The 22722-nt window shown below is 38.7% G+C and overlaps 1 protein-coding gene across 1 annotated transcript; it reads right to left on the reverse strand.

Moving 5' to 3' along the window:
• Window positions 1-5873: 5873 nt before the first annotated feature.
• On the reverse strand, window positions 5874-7691 carry LOC144700636 (DGCR14-like protein). Its single transcript, XM_078572083.1, has one exon. It carries the CDS (start codon window positions 7560-7562, stop codon window positions 6030-6032), a length of 1533 nt encoding a protein of 510 aa, XP_078428209.1. The 5' UTR covers window positions 7563-7691; the 3' UTR covers window positions 5874-6029.
• Between the last annotated feature and the right edge of the window lie 15031 nt (window positions 7692-22722).

Here is a 22722-nt window from a genome sequence, read left to right on the forward strand (position 1 = left end):
CGCAAGAGCCCGCAATCGCTGCAACACTAGTGGCCTACAGACTGCTCGGTCCTGCAGTAGCCCTAGCAGCCGCCGGAGCCCGGCATGGCCACACGAACCCTAGTGATCGTTGCAGCGGCCCGTCGCAGCCGTTGGCCGACAATTGGGTCGCAGATTGCTTGGCCATCTAGATCTACGCTAGCCGTGGCCACTGCCACCGAACTCATCGTCATCATGCCCGTCTCCATGCATAGCCGCCCACTTGCACCACCGCGCCTACTTGCATCACCGCACCTACCTGCGTCGTCATCCCGCCTACGTGTTGCTCATCTTCCACTATTGCGGAATCAGACACCGCTCAAGCCTACTGTTCCTGGTACGCTCATCAATTCCCTCTCGGCATTATATTATTTCTTTCAGTGCCTCCAGACGTTTTCTCCACCGCTGGGGTTAGATTAGTGATAGATAGGATTCACGTTCTGAGGATTAGGAATTTTATTTGGTACATCTTTGGTTGAGACCATCGAAGGCATGCGCAAAAGTGGCTATAGCCGAGCTCGCACCATCGGCCTTCAACGCGACGTCTGGATCATCAGGAGCCTAGTGGCATTCCTAGGTCACACTTACTGCACCCTACTAGTCGTTGGTGTCCGTCAACAACAGATTTTTACTTCTCAGTGATTTCATCATTGCATCATCATCACTTGCATTACGTCCACATTAATCGTGTCCACTACATGACATGACTATCATCGCCCTTCCTGTGGTGTAACACGAGTCGTTCAATCCCGGGTCGTGTTACATCAGATGTTTTCAGCACTACATCTCCGCCTCCTCTTTCCATCCATACCTTCTGATATATAAATAGAAACCTACATCACTGTAATTCATCTTGAGCTTGCTTCCTACTTGATAACATGCATATTGAGTACATTAATATGATCATATTTACATGTCTATTTGCATTAGATCAATCATATTTGCATGTTACCAAGCTTAAAATGATTAAATCTATTTCTAGAATGAATTTCTAAATTTTCTATATTTTTATGTATTTTTTATGAAGTTTTTGACAATAGATTATAAAAAATATAATTTTTGAGATAGAAGATGATTTTTCTAGAATTTTTTGACATTAAATTTGGAATATATGATTTTTCTAAGTCAAAATATATATAATTATACGTATTTTTTGGGCTTCTATTTTATTTTATATGAATTTTTAAAGTATTTTTGGCTTTTTTTATTCTCCCCACCACGTGTTGCCTTTCGATTCGTCGAATGGTGACGTATCATTGCGCTCGATGATGATTAACGTCATCCAATCATTTGCTAAGTTAATGATTGGCATCAGCCAATCATTAACCAAACAATTATTACTTTGCAATTCACAAAACGATGATTGCAATAACAACTAACATTTTTTATATTTTTACTTGGCGCAGGGTGATGTGGCACGCTCGTGTCCACTCATTTAAAACAAAAGAAAAAAAAAGAGAAGAAAGAAGAAAGAGGGTGACGTGGTGCGCTGACGCGTCGCCATGTCAACCTCGAGAAAGAGTTTTTTAAAGCTTTTTATTTTGTTTTTCTTTGTCCTTTTTCAGGTACATGTGCCGTGAAATATGAAAAGTGCTCGTGTGGAATAAGAAAAGCCCAGAATCTCAAGTGCTTTGACCTCTTAACGGACATGGAAAATGAGGACGCTGATGAGGAGAGAGAAGGAAATCAAGGGCTAGGATTAGCTCAACTTCAAACTGCCAAAACTTTTGATCTACAATCCCGATTGAGCTGAAATTTTCAGCATTTCTTTGTCTTTCCCTCCTCTTTCCATCCATACCCTCTGATCTACAAACAGAGGCCTGGATCATTGTAAAATTCATTTTGAACTTTCTTCCTACTTGTGTGGGCTGATTGAAAGATAGAGAGTTTTGAGATCCATCAAGTGTGTTCTTGGTGTCTTGGGTGTTTGGGAAGAAGCATTAAAGAAGAGGTGGAGCTTACCCACACTCGTAAATTGCCATGATCCCGGCGAAACATAAGGATCTAATGTAAGTTTCCTTGCCTCATGTTGTTTCTCTCCCGACATCGTCGTTATCATAATTATAGTTTATTATCATCTTTTCATTTATGATTTCTCTTAATTACGTCCCCATTATCTTGTCTCTATCTTTACCATCATAACCTTCACGCATTTGGTCACTATTGTATCGTTCAGGCCGTCTACCTTATTCTCATAACACTTCGCATAATTCTACTTATATTTCCTCGATATTACTATCTTGCCTATTCTATCCTCATATTCATCTTTTCACATACCGATAATCATTATAGTGAAAAAATTAAATCCTTAATCATCGTTCCCTGTGGAGACAATTCATACTCATCACTAACTAAATATTCTTAAGTAAATACAACTAAATATATTTTTATTGAATAACCTCAATTAGCAATGACGAATTAAAACCCCTAAATTTGAGATTATCAATTGGCACCGTTGCCGGGGAACGGTGGCCATTAGGGATTTATTTTCTTTCTAGTGATTTTTTTCTGTATACTAATATCTTCTAAGGGTAATTAAGTATGCCAAGGACGAAGAAATCCTCATTCTCAGGTATGAAATATTTTTCTTCCTAATGCTGAAGATAACTCTTAGATGTCTTTTTATAATTTTGTGTTAGATAGCATATTATGATTTCAAATCTTCCTAAACGAAATTATGAATTTCGTGAGAGGAGATATGTGAGAAATTTTGATCCACATTTACGTGAACCTTTTCATGTTGATTTTCAATCCTCTCGATAAAATTTTATTGATGTCCCTAGTTATTTTAAAAATCATGAAACTTCTTATAGTCATCATCTTCAATCTTTTCATAATAGCCAAATGCATGAATATTCTAAAAGTAGGCATAATGATTATGCATCGATTCAAAATAAAATTTCACAACTTGATGATTTGTATAAAAGTGATAAATATTTAATAAAATATTTTATGAAGTACGAGGAATTTAAATCTAAATGTATTTTCAGAATGAGAATACTTCATAATATGGTTAGAAATATATTTCCTGAAATTGATATATACAAGAAAGGAGGGTATTATCAAAAAATTATGAATTTTTTACAAGATTTTTATTCTTTAATGCCGAGATTTTTCATAGAATGTTAAATGAATATTTAAACCCCAAATGGGACTTCAATGATAATATTGAGAGAATTAATCATGTATTTTTTATGAAGGAATAATTCAAAGAGAAAAACATTGATTATAGAGAGATTTTTTCAATTTCTTGAAAAGAATCTTTTAGAGTAAGAATGGAACTAGTTGCACATTATGATTTTAGCTAGATAACTAAAACACAATGGTTTCAAATTGTAAGAAAACCATAAATTCATTGAATCATATTTCCTATCAATAAAATCAAAATTTTCATGATTTCACCATATCATAGGTTTTGGTATGGATAAAATTGATGATTGTGTACTCCAATGTTTAATGGGAGTAAATAAATATTATTATTTTGTATTGTAAGATAGTTTTCTTCCCTATAATTCCATGGGCCTCTTTCCGCTTGGAAATAGAAGAAATAAGTTCAAAAGTTGAAAATATAATTCAGAATGTTTTTGGATTTCATATAAAATAGATACCATCATAGAGGTAAGAAAATGCTTTAAAACATTTTATACAGTTTATCCAGATTTTGTTTAATATTGGAAATTTATTTAATATCCTTCCACTTCAGATGATATTAACAGCATTAAGCAATTGATTCTTCTTTCTTAATAGCAGAGAATCCTATATTGCAGTAATCGCCATTAGAGCTCATCAAGGGATGTTAATTTCAAAAAATCCACATGCCAATCTTTCCTTTGTTTTATGATGACTCAAGTTTATCGCTTTTATCAATCAGATCTCTCTCTCCATACCCACTTGATAGCTCATTTTTTGTGGTGTTAAAAACACAAATGTGGGTCAATATCTCTAACTTATCAGACACCATAAAATTAACTTCAATCTATGAAATTCATTTGGGGTGATATCTCTAACCTTTCAGTCAACTCCAGCCTTTGAGACAACTAAGAACATCAAGGGAACTTGATGGATAAAGGACTCACCCCAAATATAAGAGTAGTTACAGGATGTCTTTCAGAGAGGTTTGGGCAAACGTATAAAGTAAATATCAAGCAGATTTAGTAATTTTATGTAGCCTCCACGTCCACAAACGCTCTTATAATCTCTGTCGTTGATTTGCAGTAATATTTTCCGTTCTGACATGCATTCTTCGAATAATAGATTTCTTGGTCGTGATAGCTTTCATCACAATCATTTCTCTGAAACTCTGTTCATGTTCTGAACGAAATTTCAAGCCAATTTCTGATCTGGATTTATCAAAATCTATTTATAATTTGAGATTTCAGCAACCCCGTTCTTGATTTTTAGTGATCATATTCATAACTCTGATCTCAATTTGCAAACTCTATCCCTCATCTAATTTCTTGAAAACACTGTCCATAATCTCTGTTTTTTTTGCTTTGCAATTCTGATCTTAAGAACCTTCTGCATCTTTGATAATTTATAAAAACCTTCTTAATCCGTGATTAATATCTGAACCTTCACCTTTACATACAGTATCATATAGTTTCAAACATACAATAAATTCTACACGCAGGGATAAAATAATTTCCGATGAAAATAACACATAACTACATATTCATAATTCAAAAACCTCTCTAGGCAAGTCATGAACGATGTAAATAAGCTGCCCTTCTTAATACCAAATATATCAAAAAGCGGGTTGAAATTATGTCATATAAAATATCAGATATGAGTTCATAGGAACATGTTCAGCGCGACAAATATTGCTTCAAGAAAAATGTCTCAAGGCATTTATTATCAAATCAAACTTTGATTTAATACTAAATTTGGATCAGCGTCATTTTCACCATTTCAGTAGAACGCGCAAGGGAAACAAAAATGATAAAAGTATAACTGAGAGATATCATTCTACGTGTTTCTTACGATTCCATATGATGAAGATTTTTGAGCATATTCCCAAAGACAAAAGGATATAAGCCCTCCAAAGTAATGGCGCCCTTAGTGACCCGTAAGTTAGTGAACTTTATCACATTTTAGGTAGATGATTAGTGTGAAGCGAAATCAAGAGTCCAGATTTGAAATGGCACTTGACAGTACATGAGGCAGACCAATACGAAACTGTATAATATAAGACAAATAATTGAGATGTAAATTCAGGGACATCAGATTAATGGATTAGCACTTGGCAGTACATGAGGCATATCTATGACGAACCAGGGAATTATAAAGATATGCATAGCGAGTAATTAATGGATTTGGATCTTCCTAGGCCCTAAGTCCAAGTCATATTCATGCATACAAAAATCACCTTCAATTACCAAAACACAACTACATGCTTGAGGATACAAGATAACTACAGTGTTGAACTTGTCACCGCAAGAATTTACAGATATGTGAAATTCACCCATTATAAGACCTATATTGATCTAAATGCATGTAAATTTTGGTACAATGATCGTTAACTAAAACCCTTACTAAATAAGAAAATTACTAATTTAAAAGAAGCATAAGTCACTCTTACTCTGTAAATCACTCGACTATTATATTACATGTTATTTCTTAGAAATAGAACGCAGTGGAATACCAATAACTTTATGGGATTCAAGCAGGAAGAACTGGATGGACTCTTCAATTCGATGAATAAATTATTCGGATTTTTTTGGTTGAACATTATGAGAAGCTTAAGATTTGTATCTTTAAAGTATAGCCTAAGAGTGTCATGAATTAATGAATCACTTGAAGTTGTCTAACTTCTGCCCATCAGAGTATTGTAACAAATAGTTTTCTCACAGGTAAAGTACTTAACATGGCTAAACCAAATATATATGCGAGAAGATAAGAAAGAGCATTTCTGAGGCTAAGAATTTAGAGAATTATCAGAAATAGAGATTTTACAGAAAGCATTTCTTGTATAGGAAGTCATACACACAATTCAGATCAAGCTGTTACCTTGATCAAGGAGGCAGAGGGGCTTGACAAGCAGAAGGCGACCTCGAGCCCAAGCTAGCTTCCTTGGAGAACCTAGTTGCAGCTGTTCTATCTCTGGGAGTGCCCACAACTGGACTCGATCCCCGGTAGCTGGCGCGAAGCGTTTCGTCGATGGATCGTGATGACTTGGCGAAAGCCTTCCTCATAAACTTCTGCGCCGCAGGCGAGAGCGTCCGCAAGCTCGGGCTGGCACTGCCGGACCTCGCCGGAGACGGCAGCGGCGGTCTCTGATACATCCTAGACTTGTCTCTGAGCTTCCTCGCGGCGTCTCTTGACAGCGAATGCGCTTTGACGTCGCGAGTAGGCGGCAGAGGGATGCTGAACCGAGGCCCGTCGGCGCTCCCCGTAGGCACCTCTTCCATGTCCAGTCTCAAAGGAGTTCCTTCAATCTCCCCCCACGTCATGAATGGCGACTCGTCGCCGCCCGGCGCAGGCGACGGCGTCTTCACGAAGCTGTATCCCTTCACAGGCTCCTTCTCAGACTCCACATAGAACTGATTGTCATAGAACTGATTGGGTGTCTTCTTCAGGTCTTCAAGATCATACTTTCTGGTTTTCTCTGCATCTCGATCCGCAAACGGCCACGACGCGCCGGCCGGAGTGCTGTTCAGCACGGCAGAGTACAGAACAGGAGCATTATCGATCTTGGAATCCGAAGATTTTGATTCTGGAGCAGACTTGGATTGAAATCGGGTGTTTGAGATTGAAATTTCCTTGCTCAGGCCTTTGATTCTCTCAGTCATTTCTGCATCAGTTAAGGGCAATTCTCCTCGATCTGCAGGGTAGTACATCAAGAGATTCTTCGCCGAGTACTTCCATCCCACCAACGTGTCCTCCGGCTGGCCGGACGATCCAAATCCATCGGTGATCTGCTTACTTCTCTCCCCTTCCAAAGCCATTGATGGGTCCTCCCCATCTCTCTCCAGCAGGTGGGGAATCCTCTCCCTGCGCTTCAAATTCACCTTCTCCAGGATCTTGGAGAAGCTCTCGTTGTCCTCGCTGGTATATTTCGTGAAGAATTCATCGAGAGAAACCGAAGTATCGACAGATGGGTCGCCCTCTAGGGGAAATCCAGGGGCTTTGGGGGCGACGGAGGGCGTGCCATCGAAACCAAAAGGAGTGGCAGACGAGGAAAACGAGCGGAAATTCGAGATAGGGGTTCTCATTTCGCTACCTGCTCTGGCAGAACCTTCGGGAGGGACCCTGGCGCCATGGCCGGACCTCCGCTCAAGAATCTTCAACTGGGCGTCGCGGATGGCAATTGGGTCGCCGCTGCGCACGGCCTCGAGCCAATCGAGGCGGTCGCGGAGTTTGGGAATGTCGGGGAAGTAGTCGCGCTCGATGATCTTCTCGATGGCGGCGACGTAGCTGTCTTCGTCGAGAACGACGCGCCGGCGCTTGATGGGGGTTCCACCGGCTTCTGAAGAAGAGGGTTTCTCGGAGGAGGACGATGGCGGAGCGGAGACATGGCGAGGAGAGTGCCCAGGAGAGAACAACATCTCTGCGAGATGGCAGAGGGATCGATCGATCCGAAGAACAAGGAAGAACAGGAAAGAACAAGGAAGAAGAAGAAGAAGAAGAAGAAGAAGAAGAAGAAGAAGAAGAAGAACAAGAAGAAGAGAAGTGAGGAAATTTAGGGATTTGAGAGGTGATCGTTGTTCTTATAGAAAGGGGGGAGAAGTTCGCCCGCCTGGGGCGGAATCCGAACCGCGCACCGATCAAGACCGCCCGAATTCTCTGTTTTTTTATTGTTTTTATGAAATGATTGTTTTTATGGGCTTGTATGGGAAGGAGGAGAAAGTGAAGAAAGATGAGAGAGAGATGAGCTTTGAGAAAATATATGTGTAAGGAAATATAAGACAAGAGTGAGAGATGAGCATTGAGAGACAAGATATATGTGAAAGGAAATATAAGGCAAGAGAGAGAGATGAGTATTGAGAGACAAGATATATGTGAAAGGAAATATAAGACAAGAGAGAGAGAGATGAAAGATAGATGAGCATTGAGAGACAAGAAATATGTGAAAGGAAATAGAATGCATGAAAGATAAATGAGCATTGAGTGACAAGATATATGTGAAAGGAAATATAATGCATGAAAGATAAATGAGCATTGAGAGACAAGATATATGTGAAAGGAAATATAAGGAAAGAGTGAGAGAGAGAGATGAGTATTGAGAGACAAGATATATGTGAAAGGAAATATAAGACAAGAGAGAGAGAGAGAGATGAAAGATAGATGAGCATTGAGAGACAAGAGATATGTGAAAGGAAATATAATGCATGAGAGATAAATGAGCATTGAGAGACAAGATATATGTGAAAGGAAATATAAGGCAAGAGAGAGAGATGAGTATATGAGAGACAAGATATATGTGAAAGGAAATATAAGACAAGAGAGAGAGAGAGAGATGAAAGATAGATGAGCATTGAGAGACAAGAGATATGTGAAAGGAAATATAATGCATGAGAGATAAGTGAGCATTGAGAGACAAGATATATCTGAAAGGAAATATAATGCAAGAGAGAGAGATGAGAGAAAGAGATAATAGAGAGAAATGAGAAATGAGAAACAAGATACTATCCTGATATCTAATATCTGACAATTTGATATCCAGGAAAATAAAGATGGTATGAGACTGATATAAGATGGATATAAGATATTTTCCAGATATCCTATATCAAGACAGATGCTGACAGGGTACTTCCGATGACAGATGGCAGTACTGGCTATAAGAACCTAATATTCAGATATCAGAATTTTTTGGTAAATAAAAATTGCCTCACTTAGAAAAGAAAAAAATTAAAAATGTTGTTTCTTGTGAATTTAAATGTGTGATAGTTAGAAATTAGATGTGTATATTATCATATTCCATGAGAATATTGTACTTATTTATTTCATTAAAATCGAGGGCAATGTTGGACTTTGAATAGTATTTCTCTGTGTGGCAATTCAACAAACATGTATCATGCATCTGACATTTTCTCTGATTTTCTTGTATTTTATTTCAATTTTACAATATAAAATTCCAAATTTACTTATTAAATATTTGAGTTTATACAAACTGTATATTATAATTATAATATATACCCTAAACATTTAATAATGAATAATTAAATATAAATTAACCTTCATTAAACTCTAATATATTCTATTTTTCCATTCTCTCTATCTAATTTCCTATATTCACATACAAAACTTAAAATAAATTGTCTCATCCTTCTAGATCATAAACTCCTCCCAAATATCTATAATCTAGCTTCACTCCCAACAAGCTATATTTAGGTTAATAATATATATATGTATTTATATATATATTAATCGCTTCTTTCAATATACCTTATACTTATTCACTTTCTCCTTCGTATTCCTCTTATCTTTTAATAAAATGAATACATCTATTCACTACATCCCTACATCTTAGTAATCCTTCCTTTACTTTATGGGGCCCTCCTATTTTACATATGATTCAAATATCAAATTATAAATTTTCTTATCCTTCTATAATTTAAACTCCAATACTATATCTATAATCTACTTTCACTTCCTCAATCTATAAAAACATAAATAATTGATCTCTGCTTCCTATCTACCTTATTCTCCTTCACTTTCCTATTTATTATCCCTCTTATCTTTTTACTAAAAAATTATACCTATTCATCATCTACCTACATTTTAATATTCATTACTTTAACTAGATCTAACTCTCCTACCTTAATACCTAAATATCAAATAAAACAAATATGCATACTAGTAATACTCATATTTTCTTTATTGATCTCTTTAAATGAATACTCGAACTAAAATTTTAAAATAACTCTTGAACTACCTATCTTACTCTCTCCCTTTCTTATAATAATAAAAATAAATTCCATGATCCCATTTATTCACTACTTCTAATCTCAATAAAAATAGTAATCATAATATAGATATAGATAATATCCTGTCTTATAAATATCTTACATCTAACATTATCTTGTTCTCCCTAACTCTACATATTATTATTATATATTATTAAAGTATACTTTACTCTAATTACCTCTATCTACTTATTAGCTACCTTCTGACATTTTATTATCGTCTCTTTCTATCACTTTATCCCTTATTGCCTTCAACTATATAACTAATTCCTCTTGTTAACCTTAATATCCATAACAACAGAATGCCAGCCCGTGAACTTAATACTATGATATGCATGAAGGTCTAATTTTATTTATTTTATAATATATTATAATTATATATTATTTTATCTATTTTTGAAGAAATATTTATATAAATTCTAATAATTACCCCCACACTAATCTCATGAAAATTTTCCTTATAAATATTTAACCAAATTGTATTATAAATAAGATTTATAAGTTTCTTAAATATAGATATCAATTATATATTATTATTCTCATTCTGTCAACAGATAATAATCTTACCTTAGATGCTAACTATTTAAATAAGAAACTATCTCTCTTCAAGATATGGCTCACTACCATTTACTTAATTAAGTTGGAACTAATATTTTTATTGATAATTCTTCCTAGAAATAAATACCATGAGATTCTCCAGACAAACAACTTGGAGGGAATACTCCAAGAATACAAATTGTTTCTCAGATTTTTCATGGTTCGGAAAAATTGCGAACAAAGAATAATTTTTTATTAAAATTATAATTTTGCTAGTCAAAAATTGAGTTTTTGGTATACAAGGCACAAGTTCAATCCATTGGATGAATTGTATTTCATTGACTTATGTATTGGCTTGAAAATCCTGACTACTCAAAAAAGGTCGCTCAATAGGGTCTAAGAAGTGACAAAGAGATAAGAGAAAGGGTTGTTGACCAAACCTTAAATCAAGTTTGTTCACAGTTTTGTTGAATTAAAAAAACTTCCAATGAGAACTAGAACTTAAGAAATGAACTTAATGAATAACCCAAATCACTCAATTCCAACAAAAACTTTTACATATGAGACAATGAAGAATGGTCTTGCTTAGCTGCACAATGTCAAATAAGCATGATCTTGTGCCCTGGAGTCCTATACAGTATGGTCAAGAGTCAAACACGTATCCTAGTTATCAAGGATTCATTTAGGAAATCATCAAAAAAACTTATTTTCTAATAATTCCACTACCTTGGTCAAGTAGTTCATTGCATCATTGTCTTTTGGCTATATCCTATTAGACCTAGAGGACATAATCCCATTGTAACCACTTTATCACATTTGTGGACCTATTTTTGCATCTGAACTTATCCTCTTTTGAATATTTTGGTCAGGGACTCGTAGGTCATAGTAAAAAAAATAATTTTCGATCCACAAGGTATCCTTGGTTTCTCAGGTCTAAGGACTACATACAAAACCATGACATAGATCGATTTAGTTGAAATTTTGGTATATACCTATCCAGGGACTCATCCAGATGAATTTAGTGTACCTATTCCAGCACATACTATCTATGTTTAGTTTATTCACACAAATGGCTATAATATCATCCATCTTTCCCTTATGATCACACATAGATAGTGCCAGCACATATAGATATTTTAATGTAATCATTAAATATCTTAGGAATATGAATTTTTAATATTTTTTTGAAGATAAGTAATCATAATAATTTGATATCATCATGATTCACTTATCATTGGATAAATCCTTGAATTTCATCAAAAGCATTTTGCGGGCATAATAAAGAATATCATTGGTCTTTATATGAATAGGAATTTCACTTTTAGGTCATATATAATTATATCATGCATCAACTATATTATTTATATGTATGTTCAATCAGTAGGTTGTAGTAAAAACGAATGACATATTTTAATTTTGATACTAAGCCATAGCAACCCTTCATCCCTATTGTATATTGATGTTTGACAAATGAGTATATTGAGACACCACCCTTTCATGTTTTGACTGAATTAAAAAATTGAAGTTTGATCAAATTGATCATACATCCCAATGAGAGTAATGCCTATGTAAATTCGTACCTTGCTTTTCAAAAATAGCATGATCATAAATATGACCATTTTTTGGTCTATGTTCGATCTACTCGTTGGCATATTAAGGAACATTTTGGAAAATCAATTTATGAGCCCTAGAAAAACTGAGGGACCTTGTCTACTATTTAGATATTGGTGATCTGGTCGTTGTGAATCTTAAACTCAAAAAATATTTTACATTTATAAACATGAAGGAAAATATATAGACATCAATATCCGCCCTATACAAGTTCTCAGTTGAAACATATCATCATTTAAAGTTGGAGGCACTAAAACCCACCACTTCGGAGTAATGGCTAGTCCTTTCTCAAGCAATCATGATTTCTGTCCTGCAATATTCAAAATAAATTCTCTAAATATCAAGGGCTCTCCATTGAAATTTATATCTTTTATTATGATATCCAGGATGGAAGATATCACTATTCAAATATTGCAATCTGAAAAGAGTCAAAAATCATTTTTACCATTCCGATGTAATGTGTACACACTACATTAGAATAACATTTTTTACTATATTTTTCATTGTGGCTGCTGAAGTACAGGTGGCCATTGATGAAAGGTAAATGTTATTACGATTATCAAAGAACTATCCTTCATTTGATTGGTTAAATATTGACTTTGATTTATGACATATTATCGGTGCACTTTGAACTAAACTTTTGACTTGAAATTGAGGACTAGTACTCTAATTACTACAGAGCTCAATGTGGATAGAACAAGAGTTCCAGAAAAAGATAGGGAGATATCATAAATGATCAATATTCAAGAAGAGAATCCCATATTCATAACCACCTTGAGTAACAAACTAAACACACAGTCATATAGATGAGAAAGCCCATCAGCACACTTAGGAAATAAGAAGTCAACAAGCGCCCATCACTGTGGAAGCCTAAGAGATGTAGGTGAAGTGACATGACCTTTAAATAATGACAGAGAGCATGCTGGGCTACGAGCAAGAGGACATGTATCTGATCTAAAACCATGGATGTCATGACTGCCAGCAAAATGTGAGAGTCAACCTTGTCAGAATACTGAAGAGTTAGTGTAGAAGCGTGTTTTTACAGGTACTAGACTACAATTAAGATGATTGGTAAGTGAGGATCTAGGAATAAGAATAATGGTACAAGACCCACAGTAGTTGCTTTGCTTCCCTAACATGGATAAATTTAGGTGTAATTGTTATCCTCTAATGTGTTTCCCAGAATTAGTCAAATATTAATAAGAAAAAAATACTTAAATAACACTACCTAATTCAACCTCCCTCCTTAGGTAATCAGCAGTACATAAATCACAGCTATGTTTAAGGAGGGGTCCTTCCATTGGTATCCTTAACCAATATTCCTCTAAATATATAAAAAATTTATGGATATGTTCCTTTGTTAAATGAGGAGTTTTGGCCTGAAAAATTTCACTACGTATTCCTCATAAAATACATCCCTGCTATAACACCAACCACCACTACCGTAATCATCACCACTGTCACACCCCTGTGGAACTTCCAGGTGCTGCAAATTTATGCTTCAGCTGCTCTAGTTACTGCTACCACAACTCATAAAATGAATTGCTCTAAAAATAGATGAAGACAAGATTCGAGGATGTGAGCTATTGATACCAATTAAAAATACGTAAGTTATATGTTATTTTAACTTAAAGAAAATAGTAAGTGAATGTGACAAACACGATGATGAAAGAAGATATGATCAAGGATAGTGATTGGATGTGGAGTGGTACGATGGCGAGAATAGAGAAACAAGAGAAGAGAATAAAATATGAGTGAAGATACGATGATAAACCTTGATTATGTTAACTATGGTGTCGGGAAAGAGACCACATAATGCGAGGACACTTACCTTAGATCCTTACGTTCCCCCAAGATCACAGTGATTTACGAGTGCCAGTAAGCTCCCCCTCTTCTCCAATGCTTCTCCCCACACACCCAGGACACCAAGAACACTCTTGATGGAGCTTAAAACTCACTATCTTTCAATCATCCTACACAAGTAGGAAGCAAGTTCAAGATGAATTTTACAATGATCTAGGCCTCTATTTATTGATTAGAGGGTATGGATAGAAAGAAGAGGGGAAGACGAAGTGACACTTAAAATTTCTGCTCAATCGGAGTTGTAGATCAAAAGTTATGGCCATTTGAAGTTGAAGAAATCCTAGCCCTTGAAATTTTCTCTCTCCTCATCATCTTCCTCGTCTTCGTTTCCATTAAATATTCTAATCGCTCCAGATTCTGTGCCGCTTTGTCTTCCGCGCGCGATTGTCATTTTTCATGCCACGTGCACCTAGGAAGGAGACAAAAGACAAAAGAAAGAAAAATAAAAAGAAAAACAAATAAAAAATCGGGAGAAGATTCGCGACGGCGACGCGTTAATGCGCACCATTTCAGCGTGCTTTGGCTTTTTTTCTAAATATTTGGTGAACGCGCGTGCGCCACATCACCGCTTTCAGAATCACAGGAGAGAGAGAGAGGGAAAAGTGGATTTTGTCCTCTTCGCCTCAATCTTTGCAGCATTTATTACAAAAAAATCCATCATTTTTTTTCATTCGTCCACGTCATTCCTGCATCAGAATTTCAAACTCGGTTCATTAACATTAATTGCAATCATCGCTTGTGAATCGCGAAGTGATGATTGTGTGCTGAAATGATTAGCTATCGCCAATCATTAGAATTGATTCTAATTCGTCGCCGTTCGACAAATCAAATGGCGACATGTGGACGAATGAAAAAAAAATTGATACTAATTTAAATAAAATTTCAAAAATACTATATTTTGACTAAAAAAAATCATATATATTTAAATTTAATGTCAAAAAATTCAAGAAAAATCATATAATGTCTCAAAAATTATATTCTTTTTTAATCTATTGTTAGAAAAATCTCAAAAAATGCAGAAAAATGTAGAAAATTCAGAAATTCATTCTAAAAATAGTTTTAATCATTTTAAGCTTGATAACATGCAAATACGAGTAATTTAATGCATATAAATATTTAAATACAATCATATAAGGTACAAAAATGCACGTTATCAGAACCCCCCAACTTAAATCATTGCTAGTCCCTTAGCAATGGCATTTAAAATCTCTTGGTTGATACATTCACCTTATAGTACTAACAACATGCTGCTTGAAGTAATTATGATATCAATTTCACCTCTATGTATGATTATACCCATATAATGCTAGAATGCATATGAGAGACTCCCTTGTGAGTTTGGAAAGAGCTGATGGTCATGAGGAGTGAAGCCTACTTCTCACTGGGTGATACTATAATCTAGGTAATGCTTTCCCTCACTTTCTCTCATCACTCACTTACATATGGCTCCCCACTAAGTTTGCTCCCTCCTGAGAGTAAGATATAGCCATTATTCACATGTCATATAAAAACAAAATATCAATTGTGTATCAATGAATCACGTATGTCGAGGCTTCTATCTAACTACGTGTAAAGAGAGAAGAGAATGAGGTAGGGAAGGTCCAAATCGTGACAGTGGTTCACTTTAGTGGGTTTGTGCGGTGCAGTGCAAATTTTGCACATCGCACCACACACAATATTTGCACATTGCACATGGGTCGATGCGGTGCAGTTTTGTGCTGTTGTGCGGATTTTCTTCGGGTCTATCATCACAGAGATTCAGAGATGACCGTCCCGCAAGCTTAGGGACTATTAGGGATCGTCAGTCGTCATCTGTCACGTCACACGTCACCGTGACGGTCCCGTGACGGATGACGTGATGGTGACGGTGGCGGATCTGAGGGCTCGTGATGGTGACGGTGACGCGGAGCCCGTGATGGTGACGGTGACGGGCGTCACATGATGGTGACGTGACGATGATTCCGTCACGGTGACGTCCGTGACAGATTTTATCATACAATTTAATAATATAATAGTAATTATTTGGTAATGATCCAATTGTTTAAAATGAGATGTATGTTTTAAAATTTTATGATAATAAAATCATGGCCTTATTATTTCGCATGTAGGTAGTTTTTAATTTAAGCTATTGATTGAAATTTTAAAGAAGTTAATGAAATATTTATTCACCGAAAAATGGGACATTTAGATATTTTTTATATCCAAGTTGACAACTAATTTGTTGAGGCTTTAGTGCTTGACAGCGGCTGCAAGAATGTGTTTGTACCAATTAATTTATTGGCCGATAAATTATGGACTCATAAACGCAAAGTCTACTGAAAATAAAAGTTTTGTTGTTACATTTTGTAAAATTTTATGTACATGGGGATAATAATAAAAGGATTATCTTACTAGAGGATTGTAATAAATTTATATAGTGTTGGAAGTATGTATTATTTAATATATTTTGGTTAAATATGTTAGGATACCAGCTATAAAACTCTGTATGGACGAAGGGTTGAGACCATAATTTTTTTGAAGTGTCTTTTGAAGGTTCTCGTGCTGCATTTGGCGGGGAACTGACTGTGCTGCATCAGGCAGAGAGAAGGGTCACTATACATCTCCTCACATGTGCAAAACTCGGTTAGTTCCGGTGGGGAAACTTACCAAGATCAACATAATTACTAGGTTATTCCCACTTCCAACACTCTCCCTCACTCCCGCGAATAATAATGACTAATAACATGATATCCAATGGGCCACCAAGGAAACGAGTGCATATTATCTTTGAATCTACTATTTGTGTACCAAATGAAACCTTGACCTGAATGTTTCAACTGAATAAAATCCCCGATCGACAAAATCTCCAAGAAACAAATAATTAGTACTGGGCCAGTCGCCTCCAACCTTGAACAACTCCTTCACATCATAAAATTGGCCATGTATGTCACCACAAACCTAGATGTTCACCAAGGTTTAGTACATAATCAGAAACTTCTCTGATTTAAATAAAGAGAGGAAATTTGCAATCCGTAAAGCAGGGAAATTTTTGGAGGCAGGTGAAATATAAGATATTAAGAAAAAAAAATAAAGCATATCAATGCAACCATTTGGGATTCAGAATTAGTTCCGGAAGAGGGCGAAAGAGGGCCAACATCACCTCAAACAGGGCCAGCTCCGAGGCCAGAGATCATTGCCGTCCAAACTCGAACATTGGTGGCAGCAGCATGCTGTGTTGAGAGCAGGGGAGAAGAAGAGGGCGAAAGAGATGGAGCGAACTTCAGAGAAGTGGAAGACGGACTAAGGGAGCGACCCAGCGAGAGGGACAAGGAGAGGGAGATCGGCGGAGTTGAGAGGGAGATTGGCGGAGTTGAGACTTGCGAGAGAGAGGGAGAATCGTAAGTTGTAACTTTGCAATAAGGGGAAAAAATGAAAATTTAAAAAACATTATCAAATGGTCCATAAGACCAAAAGAATAAAAATACGTAACCTATAAAAATTTTAAAAAATACCGTCATAGTGATGGTGACGCCGTCACTATGACGGTGACGTGACGGTGATGATGGTCTGCGGACGAATGACTGTTCGGCGACGATTTTCCTCAAAATCCTTGGACGAGTGACGTGACGGTGACGTGACGACCAGTTTGTCACATCACCGTTCGTCACTATTCATCACCGTCCCATCAAGTCCGGGGTGTCACGTCCCGGACGTGCCGTTCCCTAGGGACTATGTCATCACCGACGGTTACCTGTTCTTCTAAAACAGGTTGTGCGTGCCACGCACGTCACTACGTGACTTCCTGACTTGGGAATGTCACGCTCGAGGCTTAGAGGTCACTTTGGCCGCGACAATACCATAGCAGCAGTAGAATATCAATTCTACTGGCTGAGTTTGAATCGTGATGTTGGCAACATCGTCGACCAGTGCCGCGTATGTGCCTTGGTCAAACAGGTGAAGAAAAGCGCCGTATTATACACCCCGCTACCGGTGCCCATGAAACCCTAGGACAAAGTCAATATGGATTTTGTCCTAGGGTTGCCTCAGACCGTACAACAACATGACTCTATCATGGTCGTCATTGATAGGTTCTCGAAGATGGCGCACTTCATGCCTTGCACGAAGACATCTGACGCAACTCAGGTTGCATAATTATTCTTCCGAGAAATTGTGTGTCTACATGGATTGCCCACTTCGATCGCCTCTGACCAAGATGTCTGCTTCACTAGCTACTTCTAGAAAACCTTGTGTAGTCTCCTCGTGATGAACTCAAGTTTTTGACGGCTTATCACCCTCAGACCAATGGTCAGACGGAGGTAGTCAATCGAAGCTTGGGTAACCTACTTCGGTCTCTAGTAGGTGATCACCTTACGACATGGAATTTGATTATTCCCCCTGCTGAGTTCGTGTACAATTCCTTGGTGAATCAAACCACCGGGTTGAGTCCTTTCGAGATTGCTTATGGCCAAGCTCCTCGTTGACCCCTCTACTTAGCACCCATAGATTCTCATGTTAGGGTTTCTGAGGACGGTCTTGCATTCCCCTAGTATGTTTCTTCGTTGTATAAGCATATTCATGATAGAATCACAAGTCAAAATGCATTGTACAAGCAGGCTGCCGACTTGCATCGTCGACCTAGAGTGTTTGATGTGGGAGACCGTGTGATGGTGAGACTTAGACCAAAGAGATATTCTCCCATGACGGCAACTAAGCTACATGCTCGTAGTGTCAGCCCTTTCTCGATCCTTCAAAGGGTGGGCGATAATGCCTACGTCGTCGAAATCCCTCCTATGTGGGGGATCAGCTCCACGTTTAACATGGCGGACCTGGCTCTGTACCGAGCCCCCTCTCTCCCCTCTGACCCAGCCTTTCTAGACCCCTTCAGTGTGAGTGAGTTTGCTGCGACCACTCCCTCGATCATTTCACCTGATCGGCATGAGTCATTCGATTATATACTGCAAGAGGTAATTAACTATGTAGGGAATGAGGTATCGCGGAGGTTCTTGGTGCGTTGGCGGGGATGCTCAAGCGCAGATGATTCTTGGATCACGTAGCACGATCTACGACGCCTACGACCAAATCTTCTTCAACCGTTGCCATTCGCCACCACCAACTTGTCAAAGCTGAGTTATTTTGACCCTAGGAGGATTGATGGAGCGCACCCCGACAATGCCAATGAATCATCAGCGGAGCCATCTTCATCATCATCAACAGCACCGTCAGTCCGTGTCCAGCCCGACCGGCATGCCAAAGCATCCATGAAGACGCCCGGGTTTAAGTACCCTGGGTAGAGCATGTATTCGCATCTTCTGTTATCTATTTTTCGTTGTTTTATTCTCTGATTTTGTGTTCATCACGACGAGTACCCCTAGTTGTTGTTGATGGAAATATATGTGGCCGGCAAGCCAATCACACATTCCACATCTCGTTCCATATTCATTAAATAGAAAATATTCATTATAGTGCACGTGTGATGCGTATAATGAAGTCCATGAGTACATGATCAGACTTAGTGAATTATGATGAGATCGTAATACGGAGATCACTAGTCTTTAAGCATGTGTTCAAAACATTCCTATTCGAAGGATACACGAGAAGGACATCGAAGTATCCGGATAGAATAGCACTATCTATCCTCACTCATATGATGAGTATGCCCGGTCCCATAGCCATTAGTGTGGCGACACTAAGGATAGATAGTGGGTGCTCTTTAGTGGAAAGAGTTCACTGAATTGATCCGTACGAATCCCTGAATGGTATTATACCGAACTGTCAATCAGGTTGATTCACGTCACGGTTGTGTAAGTGGTCCTTAGACCTGAGACACCAAAGACGTCTTGTGGACGGACGATTGTACTTTGGCTATGGCCAACGAGTCTCTAATCATGGGATTCTAAACGGTCTCAGTTTGGGTGCATCAAGAAGTACACGACGACGATTGAGTGGTCAAGATGGAATCGTCCACCCTCGGTATAAGAGGTGGCAGCTCAAGGAAGACGATGCGATTAAGTCCTTGGCCAAGGCAGTGAAATATCGAAGAAGAGTTCTCCAATGATTTCCGAATGCATCAGTACTAACTCGGATGACCGATTAGGGTTTGACAGTTGACCATACCCTAAGTCATCCAAGGAGCATCAAGTGGATGAGGGATTATACATACACGGTAACTGATGATGAACAGGTTCCATGAGTGAGTCGATACACACTCCTTTGTATCTTCTAGGACACGAGGTGTAGCTTGGCACCCCACGTGTCAGAGTCTCGACCTATCGATTGGGTTAAATCGATCCGATGTTAATTAATCTATATGATGATATGGTTAATTAATTGGGAAGGCCAATAAAGGTTATTGGGCCATTGGAGTCATTAACTAGACTGATACATGGGCCTAGAGGGTCACACGCAAATGGTCTTTTGGACGTTGGAAGATATACTTAAGTTTTGGGGGTTTTATGAAAAATACCCACTTAGTATAAATAGGGGAAGGCCCTGAAAGAAATTCACCCAGGCCAGAATTGTTCAAGGGCCTTTCCCCTTCTTCTCCACTCTCCCCACACCCCCTCTCCATCCCTGATGTGATCAGGATGATGTAACGACGTCGACGGAGAAAGAACGGGGCTGGTCAATGAGAAGGAGGAGATCCGACGCGCCGAGGACCGCGTGGATACGTCTAGAGGTTGCACACTTGAGCAGCTCGACTCGTCTCACTCCGGGATCGAAGAAATCACGAATGAGGTTCGTGCAAAGGTACCTCGTTTCAATGTCTGTGTTGATGCCGTTCGATTCGCAAAAGAGTCTTTCGCTGCGCATCGTTTTGATTTGTTCATCTAGATCTAGGCCTCTAGAACCCAACAGTTGTGACACGTGCGTATCATTTTAATTTTGTATCGTTTTCTTTCTTAGTTTCTTTAATTATTTTGTAAAATGGGGTCCTTATTAGGGCCCTTGTTGGACCCTTCGTAAGGGGCCCATCATGGCCCTATATAAGGCCATGATGGCCCCATGTTCTGTCTTCAGATCTGGTTGTTTTGTTTGGCAGTTACACATTCCAAGTCTCACAAGATAAGTAGAGAGGAGAAGGAGAAGAGGAAGAAAGAAGGAAAGGAGGAAGAAGAGGAAGGGAAGGTATAGTGAGAAGGTGAAGATTGGGATCGTGCTGATCTGTCATATGCTGCGAGAGATCGTGTCACAACCCTTCTCTCGGATCCGTTGCTCAATTGCGCAGATGCGCACGCTGAATCCACGTCAGGTTGTGGTTTGCCCACCGGCAGCCAACAATCTATGCCATCCGACGGGCGTTAGACCGCTCGCGCAATGAGTCCCTTAGCCCTCAGGCAGATAGAGACTCCTTGATGCCCTCAGTTACCAACCCAGTGCTACGGTCCAACCCTGCTCAACAGGTTAAATCGTCGGGGTTGTTACGCGAACGGCATCCCGCTTGCAATCAACGCCAGCGTGGACCAATAGTGGTGTGATCTCTTGTTCGACGATCGACGTGAATTGACGCCTTCAGCGTTGCCGGTGGAGGGGCCCAGTTTGGGACAGCAAATCCTCCACCCCAAAACGGAAGGGTTCTCACTGCCTAACCAAGCACCACCGTGTCGTTTGATCGGGTCTGCAATCTCAAGGAGTGCCTGCATGGTTCCACAACCGGCCAGTTAGCTCTACCCTCAGTGAGCGCCGTGACGCCCGATGCTGCCGCCCGCAGTGAACGCCGTTGCTAGGGCTACTGACAATTCTGCTTGTGGACGTTGCGGCCTCAAGACATTACCGGCGTCTCACGCCACGCTGGGCGACTATCTCTTCAGTGGTTTTTTTTGCCCCTTCATTTTCTTCCCCTCCTCCGGATATAAGCTCCTGCACTAGTTGTCCCTCTCCGACTCCCCTCCACTGCACCTGCACTAGTTGCCGCAACTAACGAAGAATCTGCATGATGACGAACGCAACCACCGACGAGGTACGTCGTTACCCTTGCTCATCAGTTATATTACCTTCTACATTGTATTGTTGACTACACTCCACCGCGTTCACACTAGGTTAGGTGAGAGATTATTGAGAAAACTAAGAGTTGAGCATCTTTCTAGGCATGGGCTGAGCCCACCTGTTACGTGTGAGCCCCTACGGACTTGTTCCATTTGGCACCGTAGTCGCCATCGTCACTCCGACGTGGGTCAGAAGTTCATCGTCACCGTCACCGGACATCTACTTCGGAGCTTGGAGTTCAGCGAATTGTCACGAGTCGGGGCCTGCACGTACATCCTCCTAGGTCACATCGCATCATATAGTTATATTCACCTTGTGATTTTACCCTTCGGATGATGCCTTCGATGACGTCCGACATCAATACCATTAAGAGATGTATTTGATCTGCTATACGAGCCTAACTTCTATACTCATGTTGCTAGGACAAGGGGGGAGTGATTCTCCAAGATGGGCATAAGTAAATTCATACAATTATATGCTACCCCCCAACTTGAAAGGATGTAAGGAATAAAAATATTTTGGCACCAAATTCTCCCCCCCCCCACTTGAAATATGCATTGTCCCTAATGCAAGAATTAAAAGTGTAAGGAAAGGGATTGTCAAATCATGAATCTTGTGCTACTGATGTCCTATCTTGTCATGGATCCTTGTGCTTGATATGGTTGCCTTCACAATTTATTTTCCTAAAAACAAAAATTATCTAGAAAGATAGCTAAAAGAGATCAAAATGGAAAATTAATAAAGGAAAGGTCAAAAGGTTAATGAACCAAATCTAGGAAATAAGCAAACTATAATAATACAAGACTAAACCCCTGGTTCAAGAAGA

Source organism: Wolffia australiana, chromosome 3 (assembly GCF_029677425.1).
Source record: "Wolffia australiana isolate 7733 chromosome 3, ASM2967742v1".
Classification (NCBI taxonomy): Eukaryota; Viridiplantae; Streptophyta; class Magnoliopsida; order Alismatales; family Araceae; genus Wolffia; species Wolffia australiana.